General features: G+C 34.3%; 1 protein-coding gene across 1 annotated transcript; it reads left to right on the top strand.

The window, feature by feature from the left end:
• Nucleotides 1-8710: 8710 nt before the first annotated feature.
• LOC149558290 (protein ACCELERATED CELL DEATH 6-like) lies at nucleotides 8711-16213 on the top strand. Its single transcript, XM_089786117.1, has 3 exons — nucleotides 8711-9437; nucleotides 9532-9953; nucleotides 15224-16213. Exons 1-3 carry the CDS (start codon nucleotides 8798-8800, stop codon nucleotides 15977-15979), a joined length of 1818 nt encoding a protein of 605 aa, XP_089642243.1. The 5' UTR covers nucleotides 8711-8797; the 3' UTR covers nucleotides 15980-16213.
• The last annotated feature ends 1999 nt before the right edge of the window (nucleotides 16214-18212 follow it).

Here is an 18212-nt window from a genome sequence, read left to right as displayed (position 1 = left end):
GCCAAAGGTTGTTCACATAAAGAGGGAATTGACCACACAGAAAATTTTGCCTTGGTAGCAAAGATTAGTACTATCAAAACTATTATAGCATTGGTAGCTCATTTCAAGTGGTCTCTTCACCAAATAGATGTTAAAATTTCTTTTTTGAACATTCAAATTGATGAAGAAATCTATATGACTAAGCCACACGGATTTGAAATTCCAAGACAAGAACACTTGGTTTGTGAATTAAGGAAGTCTTTATATGGTTTAAAACAAGATCCAAGGGCTTAGTATGCTAAAATTGATGAATATTTTCAAACTCAATACTTTCAAAATAGTCCTTATGATACAAATTTGTATGTGAAGGAGTTTGATGATGCTGTCATCATAATTATTGTGCTTTATGTTGATGATAGATATTGGTCCTCTGCACTATTTTCTTGGCATACAAGTATGGGAAAAGGATGACGGTATTTACCTCTCTCAAGAAAAATACCCTTTTAGAATTATTGAAAAAGTTTAGAATGGAGGATAGTAAGAGTGTGTCTACTCCAGTTGCTCTAGGATTAAAATAAAGCAAGGACATGGAAGGTGAAGATGTTGACCCAGCCTTATATAGGCAGTGGGTTGGTAGCCTTGTGTATTTGACACACACTCGCCCATATATTTCTTTTTCAATTAGTGTGGTTTCCCTAAGGTCCCACATTAGATAGTAGCCAAAAAAATACTAAGATATGTAAAAGGGACTTAACAATGAGAATCTATTATTCATCTCATGGAAATATTTCTCTCATTGGTTATTTAGATTCTGATTGGGTAGGATGTGCAGATGATCATAAGTCTTCTACATGTTATGTTGTCTATCTTGGGGCAGGTCCCATTTCTTAGTGCTATTAAAAGTAATCTACCATTGCTCTATCTGCTAATGTTTTTTAATAAACTGTTGCAAATGAAGCAACAAGATAAATAACTTGGCTACAGACTATTTTATTAGTCCTCAAGCAACATCATGCAAGGCCTACTTTAGTTCATTGTGACAATCAAAGTACCATCTCTTTATCAAAGAATCCAATGTTTCATGCTTGTACCAAACATATTGAGCTTTATCATCATTATATCTGACATCTGATCTAGCAACAAGTGATTCATCAACAATACTACAAAATAAAGAACCAAATTGCCAATTTATTCACTAAGGCCTTATGTGAAGCCAAGTTTGTACCTCTTTGACATCTTTTGGGCTTATGAGAAGTCATCTGACTCTCTCATGGTTGTCATTTAGGTGGGATTCTAGTGAATTCCAACTATTGTATTAAGAAACTATATGATTGTAAATGGGTACCTAACAAGGATTTAGGTTGGGACCCATCATATCTATATCATGGGGGGATATTTAGATAGTTAGTATAGATATTTGACATAATGAATGCAATTAATTTAGGGGGGGGATTTTAAAGTAAATTAATTAATCTCATCGGTTTGGTCAACACAAACTAAAGAAACATCCAGAAAAATATTAAAACCATGTGTTACTACTCATAGTCATCCATAGTTGTTTTTCTTGCTACCCATCATTAACGTTATATCTACTTTTTAAACCTCCATATTCTATATAATTTTTTTAATTATAAATAGAAGATCTGAGCCTAGGATATCAACACTCATTTTCTAAGTAATCTGCTAAGTTATGTGTATTTGTTGTGTTACGTATTTTTAATAAATGTTGGGTTCCCATAGGGCATTCAAAAGTAACATCTCTCAAATAGCAAAGCAAAACAAGAATAAGAAATTCTCGACTATCAACTACACAATGTCAATATACATTTAGTTTAGTAACAAAGTCATGTTGTAAGCAATTATTTGACTTTTTCATTGAATTAAATGTATAGAAATGTGAATTCAACTTATTATCTTTACAAAAATAATAATTATTAATTTAGACTTCGACCCATTATCTATTTAAAAAAATTAAGAATGAAACCTTGGTATATGATATTTAAGCTTTCAAAATGTACATAGATATTGAATGGTTGATATACTCTTGTTCAAATATTCTTCAATTAAAAAAGTTAATTGTTTCAATTTTACTGATATAGACGGCAAATAATTCCCTTGAATAAGGTCAACGCTTTCCACTCTTCTTCGCCTCCATGCACGGCAGCCATAAACCCCTTCAGAATTTCCGCTCCTCCCTCCTTCATTTTAAGATTACGCTACCCTTTGATTACAACTGTTACTATCCTCTCTACTGCAGAATATGTATGAATTTCCACAAAGTAAGCGAGTCCTGCCGATATGTGTAAAACGCATACAATGATTGCAGTGGATGAAGTTCGGATCTCCTTCATCCCCTCACAATAATCTCTACTACTCTGAATCTCAACGATGGCGTCGCAATCGATCACATCTACAAACAATTCTGCATTTAATCTTCACACTGGTTCATAAACTGCATTCCGTTCTATAATAATATCATCTGACGGCAGTCTCTAAAACATTTCGAAAAGTTAACGTCAAACTCATCAACATTAACAGTTAACTTAGAAATAAAAGATTTTGGAAAGGGCAAACATTTAAAACAGAAGATGTAATTAGTCATACCTTCAGTCCAAAAATGAAATTCAATCCGCCTGCATGTCGAGCCGCTTGAACTTTGAGATTTGTCAAACCTTCCAACTCTTCAAGACCTTCTAGACTCTCTACCTCATCAGGTCCAGTAATGTTCAACACTTGAAGCCTTGTTAGAGAAAAAAAACCTGATACTGTTTTCAAATTACTACAGTAGAGCAACATGAGCTTTTCCAGCATCTTTAAAAGCTTTAGGTCTACTTCAATTAGTTTGTTATTGTTTCCAATCTCCAGATGTTTAAGGCAGGGGCATATGTCTCCACTAATGACCAATTTTCAAAAGCCTACTACTGTAATTAAGATTTCTCCAAGGCTTTTCATGCAGCTGTTGGTCGTGCAAGACTCCAAAGGAGTTGAATCTGTACACTTGCTCAGTATCAGTTCTCTATATATTGGCACGTCCAGAAACCTTAAAAAATTTGAGCTTGCTCAGTCTTTCCAGTGATTTCGACAAAGCCGTCCTTTCAGTTCCTGATTCGAAGGACATATAAACATCTAAATCTTCCAAATGATGTAAATTTTTTAATAAATCCGAAAGATTTTGCAATCCGTAACATTCGCGAAGATACAGCCGTCTCAGCCCAAAACTGCCCTGGAATTCACAGTAGGTTTTCATATATTGAATTGCTCGTCAATAGAAGAATCTACACTAAAATATTGTTCTGAAATATCTATTCTTCTCTCAAAGGGAATTGCAGCGAAGATAGACAAAATACCTCTGTTTGGATTTGACTAAGGGGAAGGCTCTATAATTTATCAATGTCTGAAGAACTTGAGTCCCACAACTTCCTCACGGGAAACCACGAAGGAATTCTGCTCCCTCTTAGCATGGATATCCCAAACCACAGTAAGCCATTAGATCTACTGGCAGAGTAATCTGAACTTCCTATAAAATATTCAACTGTTTATTTGAGGCAAGAGTCCCAAAGTTTACTGTAGCACCGACCATTTGTTTCTTCCCAGATTTTTCTGAATCCCCTTTCTTGCTGCATTCAATCGACATTTCATGGATAAATTTGCATACTTTTCTACTAGAATAAATAAATTAAAAAGAAATAAAACCTGTTAAAGAAGCGGATTGTTAGAATAAAGTTTATGTACAGCTCTGGTAGGAGAACACTTATCGTGCCTTCCAGAAAACTCATGAACAGATGAATTAATGAAGACTCTAGATTTTCTCCATCGTAGCTGCAAAAGAAATACTTAAAATATAGAAATCTCCCCTCACGAGTAGATGAATAGAAATTGCAATAAATGTTCAACTGCTTATCACTGTTAATAAGCATTATTCTAAGACGGATCATATATCTGAACTTCTCTGTTGTTTCTATTAAAATAAATAAATAAGCAATATTTTCTGTTGCAGAATTTGATGATTTTTATTATGCCGAAGGCATTCCCCTATATGAAACGGAGGAGCTGATTGTGTCCATCAATGGCTGAGAGTGTTTAAAATGATGGACGACCATCCAATACATTCTGGCTGCTCATCTTTACTCGTCATTGATCATCAGCACCATGAATGCGTGCTGTCGATCTCACCTAATTGGTCTCTTCTACTGCAGTGGCGATAACGAAAAAGCCTCCGCGTAAGAAAAAGCCACTCAAGAACAGTTTTCCCTGCAGGGAGATTGCCAATCCTCAAGGGTCGTGTTTTCCAACAAGTAATCTCAAAAAACCCCAGCTTGCGATTCCGAAAACCCGTCTGAGCTCTTCCCATTGCAGTTCCACTCCTCAGATTCCCAAACCTGGGCGTCCTTGTTCGAACCCCTGCAAGCAATCACAGATGCAGAAATTATAAATTATAATTATGTCTGCACATAAGAAAACTCCCACAGAAATTAACGATCTGGCATGTTTAAGGGTGTGCATGAGTGAGGGAACGACTTAGTTTGATGTTTAAGGGTGGCCGTCAATGAGCCACACAAATTTGTCATTTTTCAGTAATGTTTTCCATAAGGCCCCGTTTGGTTGCTGGAAGATGAGGGCCAAAACCGGGTTATCAGAGGCAAAACCAGGTTTTGGAAAAAAAATTTGGTGTTTGGTTGGTTAAAATTATAACCTGGTTTTCAATTTCACCTTCCAATTTTGGTCAAAAATTGGAAGAAGTTTCTTCCAACAAAAAGGTGGAATTCAAAATTAAAACCAGGTTTTGAATTTTATGACAGTTTTTTTAATAATATTGTGGGGTCCACAGTATATTCATCTTCCGTGTCAACCAAACGGACCATTGGCTTTCCAAATCACAAAACCAGGTTTTCGAAAACCTGGTTATAAGATAACCTGGTTATGCCAAAAAATCATCTTCCCCAACCAAACGGGGCCTAAGACTATGATTTCCTTGGCCCATCAAAATGTGGGCTCCGCCATCGTCAAACATGGCTAAACTCCTAGCTCGTGTAAGATTAAAAAGACCACCTATATAAAATTTAATATATTTTATACTAATACTCAAAAAATTTAATTGTTTCACATTTCTAGTACAATTAGCATTAATTAGTTTTTTCAATTTAATTATTTTATTTTAAATTTTGTGATTTTTTCTCTTTATTTCTCACTTTTTAACTTTGCATTAATCATAAGTTAGATAAATCTATTAAATTAATCTCAATGATATATGTATTATAGTATCTAACATAAATTCTAGATCATTCTCCAAATTATAAACTTCTAAATAGATAATAGTTAAAAATGTGAAAAATAACGATAAAAAATAATGTATATGAAAAATAAGTTTAATAAAGTATTTTTAAAAAGTTTATTATATGCATTAATGATTCTATTTTCTTATTGGAAAATAAAATCTAATAATTTTGCAATATGACTATGTTCTTTTTATAATTTTGTATGATTCCTTTTTAAGAAATATAATTTTTAAAAATAATTTTAGTTTATTTTCAATGCATATATTGATCATATATTATTATCTATAAAATTATTTATCAAATTTATTATTTGTAATTATTTTATCCAAAAATTAAGTGAAGTGTTGGATGTCCATTAAATATTTTTGAGAAAGAAAGTGAGCAACTTTTAAATTAAATAATTGAAAACATTTATATATTATAGATAAGAAAATTTTACATTTTAGACTATTACAGATTAAACATAAAATACTAAAAGACAAGAGCCTACAACTCAATGGTAAATTGCCTCTCATTGGAGAAGTCTTGGGTTCAAATCTACTTATATTAACACATAATAATAATAGTTAATCTTAACAATAGTAATAAATGAATAATAACTAATCGAAGCTTCAGTTGATTACCTATTAAAAACAACATATAATACTTAAAAAAATCAAATGTAACATGATATTCAATAAAAAAAAAAATGCTACTTAGAATAAATAATTAGAATATACATTTTAGTATATAAAATACTTTTAATTTACATAGAATTTTTTTTTACTACTTAAATTTTATTTATTCATTAAAATTTCTATATCAACATAATTCTTAACTAAATATAACACAACTTCAAAAAAAAAAAATTTACCTTTATTAAAAAATCATTATTTAAAATAAATATAATAATACAAATTACTGAAATAAAAAAAATTGCTTTGGAAATTTTCATCTATATGATAATGGTAGACAAACTTCATAGAAGTTAAAAATTAAAGGAAAAACATCAAGTGAAAAAGAAATGATTTGTCAGTTAATGAGTCCCACATTCCATGACACACTTGAAGTCAAAGCTTCAAATGTGTTGGATAAGCCAGGCATGTTGCCACTGCCCCTCTTTTAGTTCAAAAAATTCAATTAAATGTAGACAACCATTATCTTCATTTTGATTATTAATATTAGTTCATTTTGACAGGTCAGTTTATTCGTTATTTTTTCCCATTCCAACATCATTTACACATTTTTGTTTTGTAGTCCACTTTTAAATCTATATTGTTTGAATTTCCAAACTAAATACTAAATTGGTAGTAATGGAGTCTGATATTAGTGTTTCCATCATACCATTAGTATCTCTAAATTAGATGATAAGAAATTTATGCATACATATAGAAATGTTGTGAGATAGATGAAGAGAAAGATATGGATATAAGGAATTATAGAGAGTAAAAATGGAGATGGTGGTGAATGAGAGAGGAGGGAGGGAATGACATAAATAGATAGAGATATAAGAGATGGAAGAGGATAAAAAGTGATAGAGAAAGATATAGAGATGTAGCTAAAACTAGAGGGATATAGAGAGCTAGATAGAGTTAAAAAGTTATAGAAAGAGATGAACAAGAGCACATAAAGATGACGAATAACTATAGTTCGAAAAGTTTTTAAAAAATTCAAAGCATTATAATGCTATTATGAAATAAAATCATATTTATATTGCAAATATACAATATAAAGAAATAAAATTTAGATGATAACATGATACAAATAAATTCGGAAAAGCTTCTTAAATTATACTATATTTATTTTTTAAATGATATTTAGAGATCTTAAATATGTTAAATATATTATCTTATATAGTAAATTTATTTAGTAATGTGTAAAATTAATTTCTTATAATATTTTGATGATAGTATGACTATAAATATAAAAAATTCTTTAATGAGATCTTCTATTCTAACTAATATATTAAACTTTTCTAAAAATTGAAATAAATAATATTTATTATTTTATTATGTTCAAACCTTTTTTACAAAAAGCTATACAACATAATAATATAAATAAGTGAAGAATTGCTCCACATTTCAAGTAGTAAAAACTTTGACAAGTTGTGTATGTCAAAAATGACGGGCCATGACATTCGATGGGGCATAACATGTGACACTATAGCTAACACCTTGAATGACTTCGTAACCCCTTCACATTCACACTCAAACCATTTGAATTGAAATATGGTATTGGTTGTGACATTTGACTATGATATTGTTGAATTATTGTATTGCCACCTAACTATGGATAACAAAGGAAAAGTATTTAAGACGGCCCATCATGCATCACCCCATAATTTTTATAATAATTATTTTTCAATGGACTTATTACATATTGCTTTGTGCGATAAGTAACTTATGGATTGAATTATTTTACCTTGTTTGATAAAATGACAAGTGGCGACATGAAGAAAAGTGTTATTGTTTGATATGGATGTGAATTCCCTAAGGAGGACATCTAAATATAAATTTATAATTTATGATATATGATGCATCTATAGCACTTATCATACATGTGCTACATTTGTCCAATAATCCTTGGCGAACTTAAATTAGTGTTGTATTTTAAGATTAAATTTTATATTTATAAAAGTAAAGCATACCGTATTATTAGATGTGATTACTCTATTAAATAGTAATGACTGAAATTATATTTATATTTATATTATGATAATTATTATTAATATATTATATCATTTGGATATTTGTATTATTAAGATCAATATGTTAGAGAACAAATATATTATGAATTATCTAGTGAGGTTCACTTTTAAATTCTTTTTCATGTACTAATTATGAAGTGCCTTATGTGAGGGTTTCTATTTAATCATGATGGATTTTTTTTTCTCTCTTACAAATGAGGATGTCTTCTATTTTAATGTTGAGAGATGGAGACAGATAAAAAGTGATAGAGAGATATAGTTAAAGCTAGAGGGACATAAATGGCTAGAGAGAAGTAAGTACTCATAGAGAGGTAGATGATAGAATTATAGAAATCCAGAGAGAGATATTCACAAAGAGTAATGTCATTTTCCCCTCTCTACCCCTATCTACTTTATTTGTTTTGTCCTAATTGATCTTCAATATATCTTTGACATACCTATTGCACATTAAACTACGATTGCGATTGCTTGTATGAAATGTCTGAAATCATGATTTAGGTCTTCATCATTCACGTGCAACCCACATGGTGGTAGAGCCTCTCCTATTCCAACACCTACATTTTGGAGACGCTGCTTTTATTTTTATGTTGTCTTCTTCGTGGTATACTCTAGTTTTCCAATATTCAGTGTGAACGCAGACTGGGAGTTTACAGCGATAACCGGTAGAAGTACGCCCTGGAGAGGGCTGTCCTGAGATATTCCCGCCTCTCGTTTTCAACTGCCCACTTGTTATGTTTATTTATATAATATGTACGAGCTTCTTTCCTCTAAAATAATTGAGTCAGACCCAGCGATCCTGCGGTGAACTTTGCTTCGTTGTTTATCATTCTCTTGTCGAACTTTACCGAAAGAGTAGATGAATAGGGAGCTCTTTCTTGCTTCCGAAGCTGGTGATGTTGCTGCAATTCAAAGATTAGTACACGGCCGGAACAAGCATGATGTCAAGAGTGTTACTATCCCTGTTGATTCTGCTCTGGATATTGGTGTAACGAGAGGCCATCCGAATCCCTCTAATTTGGATGACGCTTCGGAATCTGGTGATGTTCTGCTTGATCGTACTTTCCAAGGAGATACTCCTCTGCATGTCGCTGCAAGGAAAGGCCATCTACGGCTTGTTCAATGGGTTCTCGCTGAGAAACCCTCTTTGGCTAAAGCTCGAAACGAGGATGGAAACACGCCGCTGCATGAAGCTGCTAAATGCGGAAGTACATATGTTGTCGAAGAATTCCTTAAAGCCAATCAGAGTTCTAACGGCGGTCTGAATAAGTCTGGAGATTTCATCGAACACTATTTAGACTCAGGGGGTGTTGTCCCCGAATCGTATCAACTGAAAATGGGGCTTAACAAATTTGGAGAGACACCTTTGATTATATCTTCGCAGTACGGTCGTATGGAAATAGTTAAACTTTTATTACACCCCCCGTCATTTCAACATGTACCTACACAATTTGAAGTTCGACGATGTCTTAAAGAGGCCGCTTACAGGGGATACACGGGTAAATTAACACTTTATTTGTTCAAATTCAAGTAAACTTTAAATTCTTGGATTCATCAAATGTACTGACACCGGTTAATGCGAACATGGGGCAGATGTATTTGTGGCGCTGCTGGACGACACGCCCACCAATATTCCATATGGGATTCTGCATACAGCCGTGCAAGGAGGACACCCTGAAACCTTGAAGGCGATGCTGGATCATTCTTCGTGGCAGAATGACTCAATGATGAAGAAAGATAAGTACGGTAGATGCGCAATTCATGTGGCAGCCATGAAAGGCCATTGGGAGATAGTTAATGAATTTATGCTCAGAATGCCAGACTCTGTCCAGATCCGCAGTTCGGATGAAAAATCTGTTCTACACTTTGCCGTGGAATATGATCAGCTTGACGTGGTAAAGTGTCTACTCGCAAAAATAGACGAAGATGAAGCAGTGAAAATGGTGAGCCGCGATCATGACCGTTCTCGCAATACATCGTTTCATTTTGCAGCCAAAAATGAAGCTAATATACAGGTTTGGGACTTTTTACTTTTTAATTTAGGTCCTTAGTCGTGTTTTAATATAATAAATAAAATATGGTTTCTTATTACGTCAGGTAATTCTTGTTGTAGTTGCTAGCAATATTTTTAAAAATATTGGTTTAATAGATTTATTACACATTGATAGTAATATTTGAAATTATCAAACAATCAACTAATTTCACAGACCGTATTTGAAATTATAAATCTATTAAATAAATTCGCAGATCTTATTTTTAGTAAGTTTTCGTCACATTTTGCAAAACATATTTGGTTTGCTAATAGAGGTATAATAGGAAACAACAAATCATAATAATAAGAATAAGGATGAAAACGAGTCCCTTGATTTTAGTGAAATGGAGAAAAAAGTACGGAAACAGCTAATGATCGTAAGCATAAACAGAAGAAATATAAGTAGTATTAAGCTGTTTCAAGGTTTGTAAATTTGAACGAAACCACTAATTTTGAGTTTTTCTTATACTGAATAAAAAGGACAACATTTAGAGATTGGGGCATCGTTTAGACCATCTTATATTGCAATCCTCCAATTCCTAATAGCCATTGCTTCTCACAAGATCAAGCAATGTGGATTCTAAATATTTTAAAGGAAGATAGTCTCTTTAGAAAGCAATTATTTCAAACTGCAGTTTTTGGACATGTCTTGATGATTTAAGATTTGTTGGAGGAAAAGTTCTAGTATTTCATGCATCTAGATCTTCTAAAGCGTAAGTTCCATTTTGTCAATTTTTTCGATCTTTTGAATTGCCTCCCGTGAGCTATGTTCCAAGAGGTCTCCTTTGTCCTTGCCATTCTAGTCGGTCACCTACTAGTCCTTGTCTCAAAGCGCACATCCACATCGGCCTTTGATAGTCCTCAAGTTTTCTTCATGGGTTCCTACCACCCCCCATCTGTAGATATATAGGAAAGCAAAGAAATGGAATAAAAAATAAACAAAGAAGAGGAATACACAAGACACAACATTTATCATGGTTCAACAAAACTTGCCTACATCCACACTTGAGTAGGTAAATTTTTATTATGGAAATACTCGATCTGATTACATTACATGGGCTGCACATATGCTTTATAAAGACCTTTACGAATATGAAGAGTCAAGGGAGAATGAACAGTTAGTGACTATTGGGCTACATATTCCAACAAACTCCCCTATAAAGTCCAACTGGTACACCCATGCGTATTAGCATCCCTGCTTGCCATTCGAAGTTCAGAGAAGAATGAAGCCTTGAGATGATCTCAAGGCCACCAGACTTTTCTCTAACACATTCCTGATGAGTCTTCTCCACATTAAATAGGAATAAAAAACTCTTTGCCTCCAATTTTGATAGGTGCATAATATATTTCTCTATCCTAAAAAAAGCTTGAAACATTATTCACTTTTCCAAACAACTTTCCTCCAACCATTTCCTTCAGTCTCTTCATAACATCATTTAACTCTATGACAGGATGCTACTCATACATACTCTCCATATGTAGTTGGGATTCAAGAAGCAACCATCATTGGAGGATAGCCAAATGATGTGTTGTATATATTCTTACCTTCTCTACAAATTCTGATGCGAGTGCATTCACATGCTCAATAAATACACCTTTTACCTTAGATTTTTTCAATCCCCCCATGTCGTAAGTCCTTGTCCATTCTTGAATAGTTGGTGAATTGATAGTACTTTCTTCATGATGACCAGTAAAAGGGCCTCCCAGGCCATAATCAACTGCACTTTCTTCATTGTTTGACATGGAAAAATTATTTGCAAGTTGTGTAGGATATTATGAACCATTAATATGGTCCTCCAAATTGTCTACTCTTCTAACATCGCACACAAAGAAGTTTAAGGGAAATTTGTTTAGCATTTCACCTATATAAAAATTGCTTATATCTGCAATTTCACCATTATCTATTGGAAAATCACTTCGGATGTTTTGTGTTGAAGGGCTAACAGTGTTTGTCTATTGTTGTACACCACAAACTATATTGGCCTCTAAATTTTTGTACGGGTCAAAGTTATCCTCACTGGTCTGTAGCAAAAGTCTTCCATGAGTAGCAGCACTTGAAGACTTTTCTTTATCACCGCAGTTTGTTGTATAAGAATCCCAATCAATATTTGAGCACTGAGAAAAGATTGGTCTTCCATGATCTCCTTCAAAATCTAAATCATGCGAACTCGTAGCATTCAAATTGGATGGACACTAATGATCCTAAATACCATGTTTTGATCCCAAACTTTGAACTAGAGAATTAAATAATGCCATACCCACATAATTTTTATCATGACCCTCTCCAAACAAGTGCTCTATTTGCACATTTGAATGTGTTTTAATTAAATTATTGCGAGGGAGATGGTCCTACAAATCAGTATCATCAACAATGTGTGCATAATAAAAATGGGGAACAATATTGTCCCTCTCACCCTTCAATCTCCTCCTTTCACAACATTGAGAGGGTTGTATCTTACCAACATCCTCACAATCTTTTTTTCCATGACATTGGGGACTCTCAATAGGTAGAGAAGTGTTCGGTACACCAATGGCGTGTGTAGAGTAATTCTTTTCTATAGACTCATAAATAACTTGAGCTTTTTTACCCTCTTCTTGGCCAATACACATGCCTCTTCTCTCAGTTGCAATAGCTACAATATTGATATTACCTTTTATACTAATTATTTCTTCCACAACATCTTCTACCCCTTTACCTTCTTGTACACCACCTTTCATAGAGAAGACTACAGTTAATGCATTCCATCCTGCTTCTACTCCTGCAACCGGCAACAATAAATCATTAGAGTTCTTATTCTCTAACATGCTTAAGGCTTCTGGATCATGCATAGCCTTGAGCTCCCAGCTCTCATTGGCCTTCTTAAGCTCTATAATCCCTGTTCTTCTTAGATCTTTAGTTGCCAGGCATCCAGAATCTTCTTGTGATTGATTTTCACCAAGAGGAAACTTTTTCTCTCAATGATTCATACATTTTTGCAAGATAAAGGTCCACTAAATAACTGTTCCTAGTATTCTCTTCTTCTAGAAATAGAATTTCTTCAAAAGAGTCCCACTCTTTTTGAAATTATCTTTTTCAATATTCATTATGCGACACAAAACCTCCAACTATAGTTGGTCCATGAGTAAGAAATTCTCTTCCTTCAACTTCATAAATCTTTCTTCTTGATACTCCTCCTTAGTCATATAAGCACCAACTTCATCAATTTCATCATCACTTTCTCCAGCATCGTCCTCATTAGCTTCAACTTCATCCTCACTTGCTTCAACATCTCCTCTACAACAGAATCTAAATTTTCAAGAATTTCTTTAATGATAAAATCAGCATCATCTTCTTCCTTCATCATTGTGCAAGCAAAACAAGCTCTAATACCAATTGTAAATATATAGATGGGCAAAGAAATAGAATCAAACATAAACAAAGAAGAGGAATACACAAGACACAATATTTATGGTGGTTCGAAAAAACTCATCTATGTCCACACTTGAGTAGAGAAATTTTTATTATGGAAATACCTTATCTGATTACATTACATGGGCTGCACACAGGCTTTATAAAGAGCTTTATGAATATGAAGAGTCGAGCGAGAAGGAACAGTTGTTGGGCTTCATATCCCAGCACTATCATCCTCCTACTTAAAAAATGGGGTAGACATAGATGCAATATCCTAATCACAAGGCAAAGACATCATCAAGGTACCCTTTGGGGAGGGGTATTCTAACCATTGAGTGGACAACAATGGAAGACTCTCCACATGAAACAGTCCAGTCTTTGGGGTGGAGGAAGGAAAGGGGTCCTCCAGAACCCTGGCAACCCAGAATGAGAATGTAGTATGACCCATTAAGACCCTGGTCTTGACCTTTGGTGTCTCCTACAACCCAAATCCTCCCTGAGAATGTAAAGGGATCTCCCCTTCCTCAAAGACAACTATTGGAATCCCCCTTATTCCTAGGTTTCCCTAGGGAAGCACCTTACTTCTCAATATTTTTCTCCAAAGAGTAACCATCCATAGAATGTTTCTCTAGCGTCCCCACCCAGTTCTATGGAGATTTTGGGATCATCCTAGATGAACACCCTGGATCATTTTTCGGTTCATTGTTATCACAATGAATTGATTACTTTTTTCCAACATTGTTCTCTTTGCTAGTTTCCCACCAAATTATTACAAATCTAACAACATGTCTAATAAGAATAATCTTATCGTCTTAAATACAATTATAAAATAGTCAATAAACCATTTTAAATAATTCTCCATAACATTACTCCCATTTCTTACTTCACTAAAATTGTAAAATGAACATAAATAAAATAACATAACTTGTTAGAATTTTATATATTTAATCAAATTATATTATATTTGTGCAAATGTTACAATTTAGTTATAGTTCATGTTTCTAATTAAGAATTTAAATATTGTTGCATGATTATTATGCATCTTCTTCAAGAAAGTAGTGACCTAAGGCCTCTATAGTTTAGGGCTGTACAATTGAGCATAATAAAATGATAGAACTAGAATTAGTTCCATGAATTTAATACAATTATTTAAAAAATATATAAATTCATACCAAAAAAAAGAAAGTTTGTGTCACAAAATGGAATAAAAAATCTATTACAATTACATATTTCTCTATTTAATTGAACTATAAAAAAATTCTATGAGATTTTCTTACTTCCTTAAGAAGCCAAACTTCTAAGACTAGCTGTATTACAAATTTATGGAACCACAAATTTCAAATGTTCATCAAAATAATCTCTGCCACACTGCTGAAAGTTTTTTAGTTGTAACACCATCAGATTTAAAATATTCCTGAAATATATGTACAACAGCACTGAAAGTAGCCGATTCCATAAGACCCCATCCCAAACCGACTAATACGCTGGACTAAGGACGGGATCTCATAGTTTCTGGTTTGTTTTGCGCCGGCCAAACATACCCTGAATGCTAATTGCAGTTTTGTGTATGAATTTTTCAACGCGTTTTTTTTCCGTCAATTGGCAAAATTCACAAATGTTAGTATTGAATAATGTTCGTTGCTTATTGGAATGTATGATTATTATTCAAATGTGCAAAGAACCTAAGAGTTTGATGATACATTGGGCTTGATCCATTGCTCGTGCCTGGTCATGGCTCGAGTAGGCGCAACTTAAGAAATTGTCACAAGAAATAGAGTGAATGCTAATTATCTTGAATTCTAAGAGGACTATTCAAATGTTTAGAAATGTAATGATCAACAATAGTAATGTTTTGAGTACAGATACTGGAAATTCTTCTGCCATTTAGAGGCGACAATACAAATGCCTTAAATAGTGAAGGCATGACTGCGCTTGACATTGCATCCGCAGCAGCTCAACCCAACGCCAACTGCGCCATCATCACGGAGAAATTGGAAGGTGCAGGAGGTATTCGATCAAGTCTCACACCAAAATCTCATACAACTACTTCTGATGCTACTAATACACACATGGTTGTGGCATCACTAATTGCCACCATCACATTTGCGGCCATGTTTCAAATACCAGGGGGAATTGAAGATGATAAAGAGAGTATGCATTATGGTGCTGCCAAGCTGGCATTTGATGAAGTTGTAAGATTGTTCATATTCTCTGACACTGTGGCCTTCACTGCTTCAATTACAGTGGTTGTTGGCTGGTTAATTAAAAAACAGATTCAGGAGCGTAATCCTGGGAGCTCAGTGATAGCTAGCCTGTCCGATTTCTCTGAGGCGAGCTTGCTACTCTCAATCTTTTGGACAGTAGTAACGTTTGTGACTGCCACCATTGCCGTCATAATACCCCGCAATCTTCAGAAATTGGAAAGTAAGGACAAGGCGGCTTTCAAGAAATATGAATTGCTGTTGGGTTACGAGATCTCTCTTGCACTCTGCACGCCATTCTTCGTCGTAGCTGTGTATTTTGCTCTGAAAAAAAGATTTCGATCCGATATTCGTTTCTTAGTGTATGGACAAATGGTTTACATTGTGCTCCTTGTTCTTTGCTATTCATTTAAATGAGAAGCATTTTGTTCGTTCTTTATAATCGAAAAAACTATTACAGCTCTTTGGAGAGAATTTGGGTCAATAATTTGTACCTTTGAGTACAGATAATCATGAAAGAAGGCGAGGAAAGTTACTTGTGTAGCTTAAGAGGACGTTTCGTTATCTCTTTTCTAATTGTAATACTATTTATCATCAGATGCTACGGTGCTCTACTGCTGTGCTGTGGGGTTACCTTGCTTTCGTTTCTTCGTTTGGAAGAGGTGTTTTCATTTTGCTGCTTCCTCTCAGTCGTTCGTGATGTATTTCAACGGTAATTTGTCTAATTCTCCTGCTAATGATGTGCATACAAATGCTCTATATTTTCTAGATATAAGATTGTCTTTAATGTGAGGAATTCTGACGAAGAGAAACAACTAGAAGCTGTCTAGAAGTAGTTCAAGAGCAAGAACGTTCTAGTTTTAGAATTTTCTAGAATTCTAGAAGCTTTTCAAGTTCAATTGTAAATATGAAGCTGCTCATTGTGAATAACAGTGCAATAAGATTGCATGGATACGATTAGAATTAGCAGAGGATTGTGTTTTCATTTTTCCGTATTCACTAATACTATTATAGTTTATAATTATATTATGAGCCTATCTTTGCGTGGTATCAAAACTAGAGCTCGCTTAAGAGATTCTAACAAGGCTACAGTATTGTCGGGTTGATATTTGTGTGAGAAATATAAATCAAAATCAAATTCAAATTCACAATCTAATCTTAAAAATCTGCTTGGCAACAACTATTACCAAGTACCCAAAAATTGGTCGGCACTTAATAAACCGAGTGGTAGGAGAGTTTACTGAGTGAGCTCGGTAAATGAAGAATACACAACTCGGTAACCAAAGGAAGGTGTGATTACCGAGTGAACTCGGTAGGCAAAGTGATTACCGAGTGAACTCGGTAACCACAGGAAGGTGGAGCTCGAACCTCGGTAGAAGAGCAACTCGGTAGCCATAGGAGAATGACTTCTACCAAAGACTATACCAAGTGCAAACTTATGACATGAATATTTCCACCATTAAAACCAGAGACTCAAAATTTGAAACTTCCAAATAAACTTTCCAAATGCAATGAATAGAAGAAGAACAACAAAGGATTCAAGTATGCCTGCTTGCTTTCTATTCAACTCTGATTCAAACTATTACAAATTTGGGAGCATTGGGCTTCAACTAGAAAAACCCTAAAGTAACCCTAAAACTGATAAAACTTCAAACTTCATAAACTTTAAACTTGCAGCTCTAATGGTTGCATACAATAATGCCTGGAGCAATCACTGCTTCAACAAGACGAATGAAAACAATAAACCATGAACTTACAGAATGATACAAAGGACCACATGCAACTGCAGGCACGAAACATACTTCCTTCTGTCTTCTACACAAATGGATCTACTGATCACTTTTCCTTCTTTCTTCTCTACGACTTCTAAGCTCTTCAACTTCTTCTCCTTCTACTACGTCGAATGAATGATAAAACATTCCTTTTGTCTTCAGCAAAATTATTTTTCCTCTCATTTGTGAATTTGAAAACTCACCTACCACATTTATGGTTCTATCTATTCTGTTGTTCGTCAGGTGGTAAGTGGGCGTTTGGCTCCAGCGAGAAACAACCAACTGCATTAAATATTCCAACACTCCTCCTTTATCCCGAGCCAAATAAACAAGGATCACTACTAATCCAAATCAACTACACCAAGACACTCTCTTAGGTGTGCAAAAGTTCCAATGCCTAATAGCTTGGTAAAAATGGCTGCTAGTTGTTGCTCAGACTTACAAAATTTCATCTTGATATCTCCATTCTCCACCAACTCTCTGATGAAGTGATATCTAATCTCAATATGTTTACTTCTACCATGGAAGATTGGATTCTTGGACAATGCAATAGATGAGATGTTGTCACAATAAATTGTGGTTCCATCCTCTTGCCTTTCATTCAAATCTGTCACGATCCTCCTTAGCCAAATAGCCTGACATGCTGTTGCATTTGCTGCTATATATTCAACCTCTGCTGTAGATTGAGCAACAATAGATTGCTTCTTGGATGCCCATGAAATTGCACCTGATCCCATATGAAACATGTATCCAGAAGTGCTCTTCCTATCATCTATACTTCCAACCCAATCACTATCCGTGTAACCAACCAACTTGAATTCATCATTTGCAGTATACAAAATTCCAAATCTTTTGGTACTTTTCACATACCTTAGGAT

The sequence above is a fragment of the Cupressus sempervirens genome, chromosome 5, assembly GCF_028749045.1.
Source record: "Cupressus sempervirens isolate cs-2001-9-10 chromosome 5, ASM2874904v1, whole genome shotgun sequence".
NCBI lineage: Eukaryota > Viridiplantae > Streptophyta > Pinopsida > Cupressales > Cupressaceae > Cupressus > Cupressus sempervirens.
Note: the sequence above shows the minus strand (reverse complement) of the source record. Positions and strands in the feature narration are given on the sequence as shown.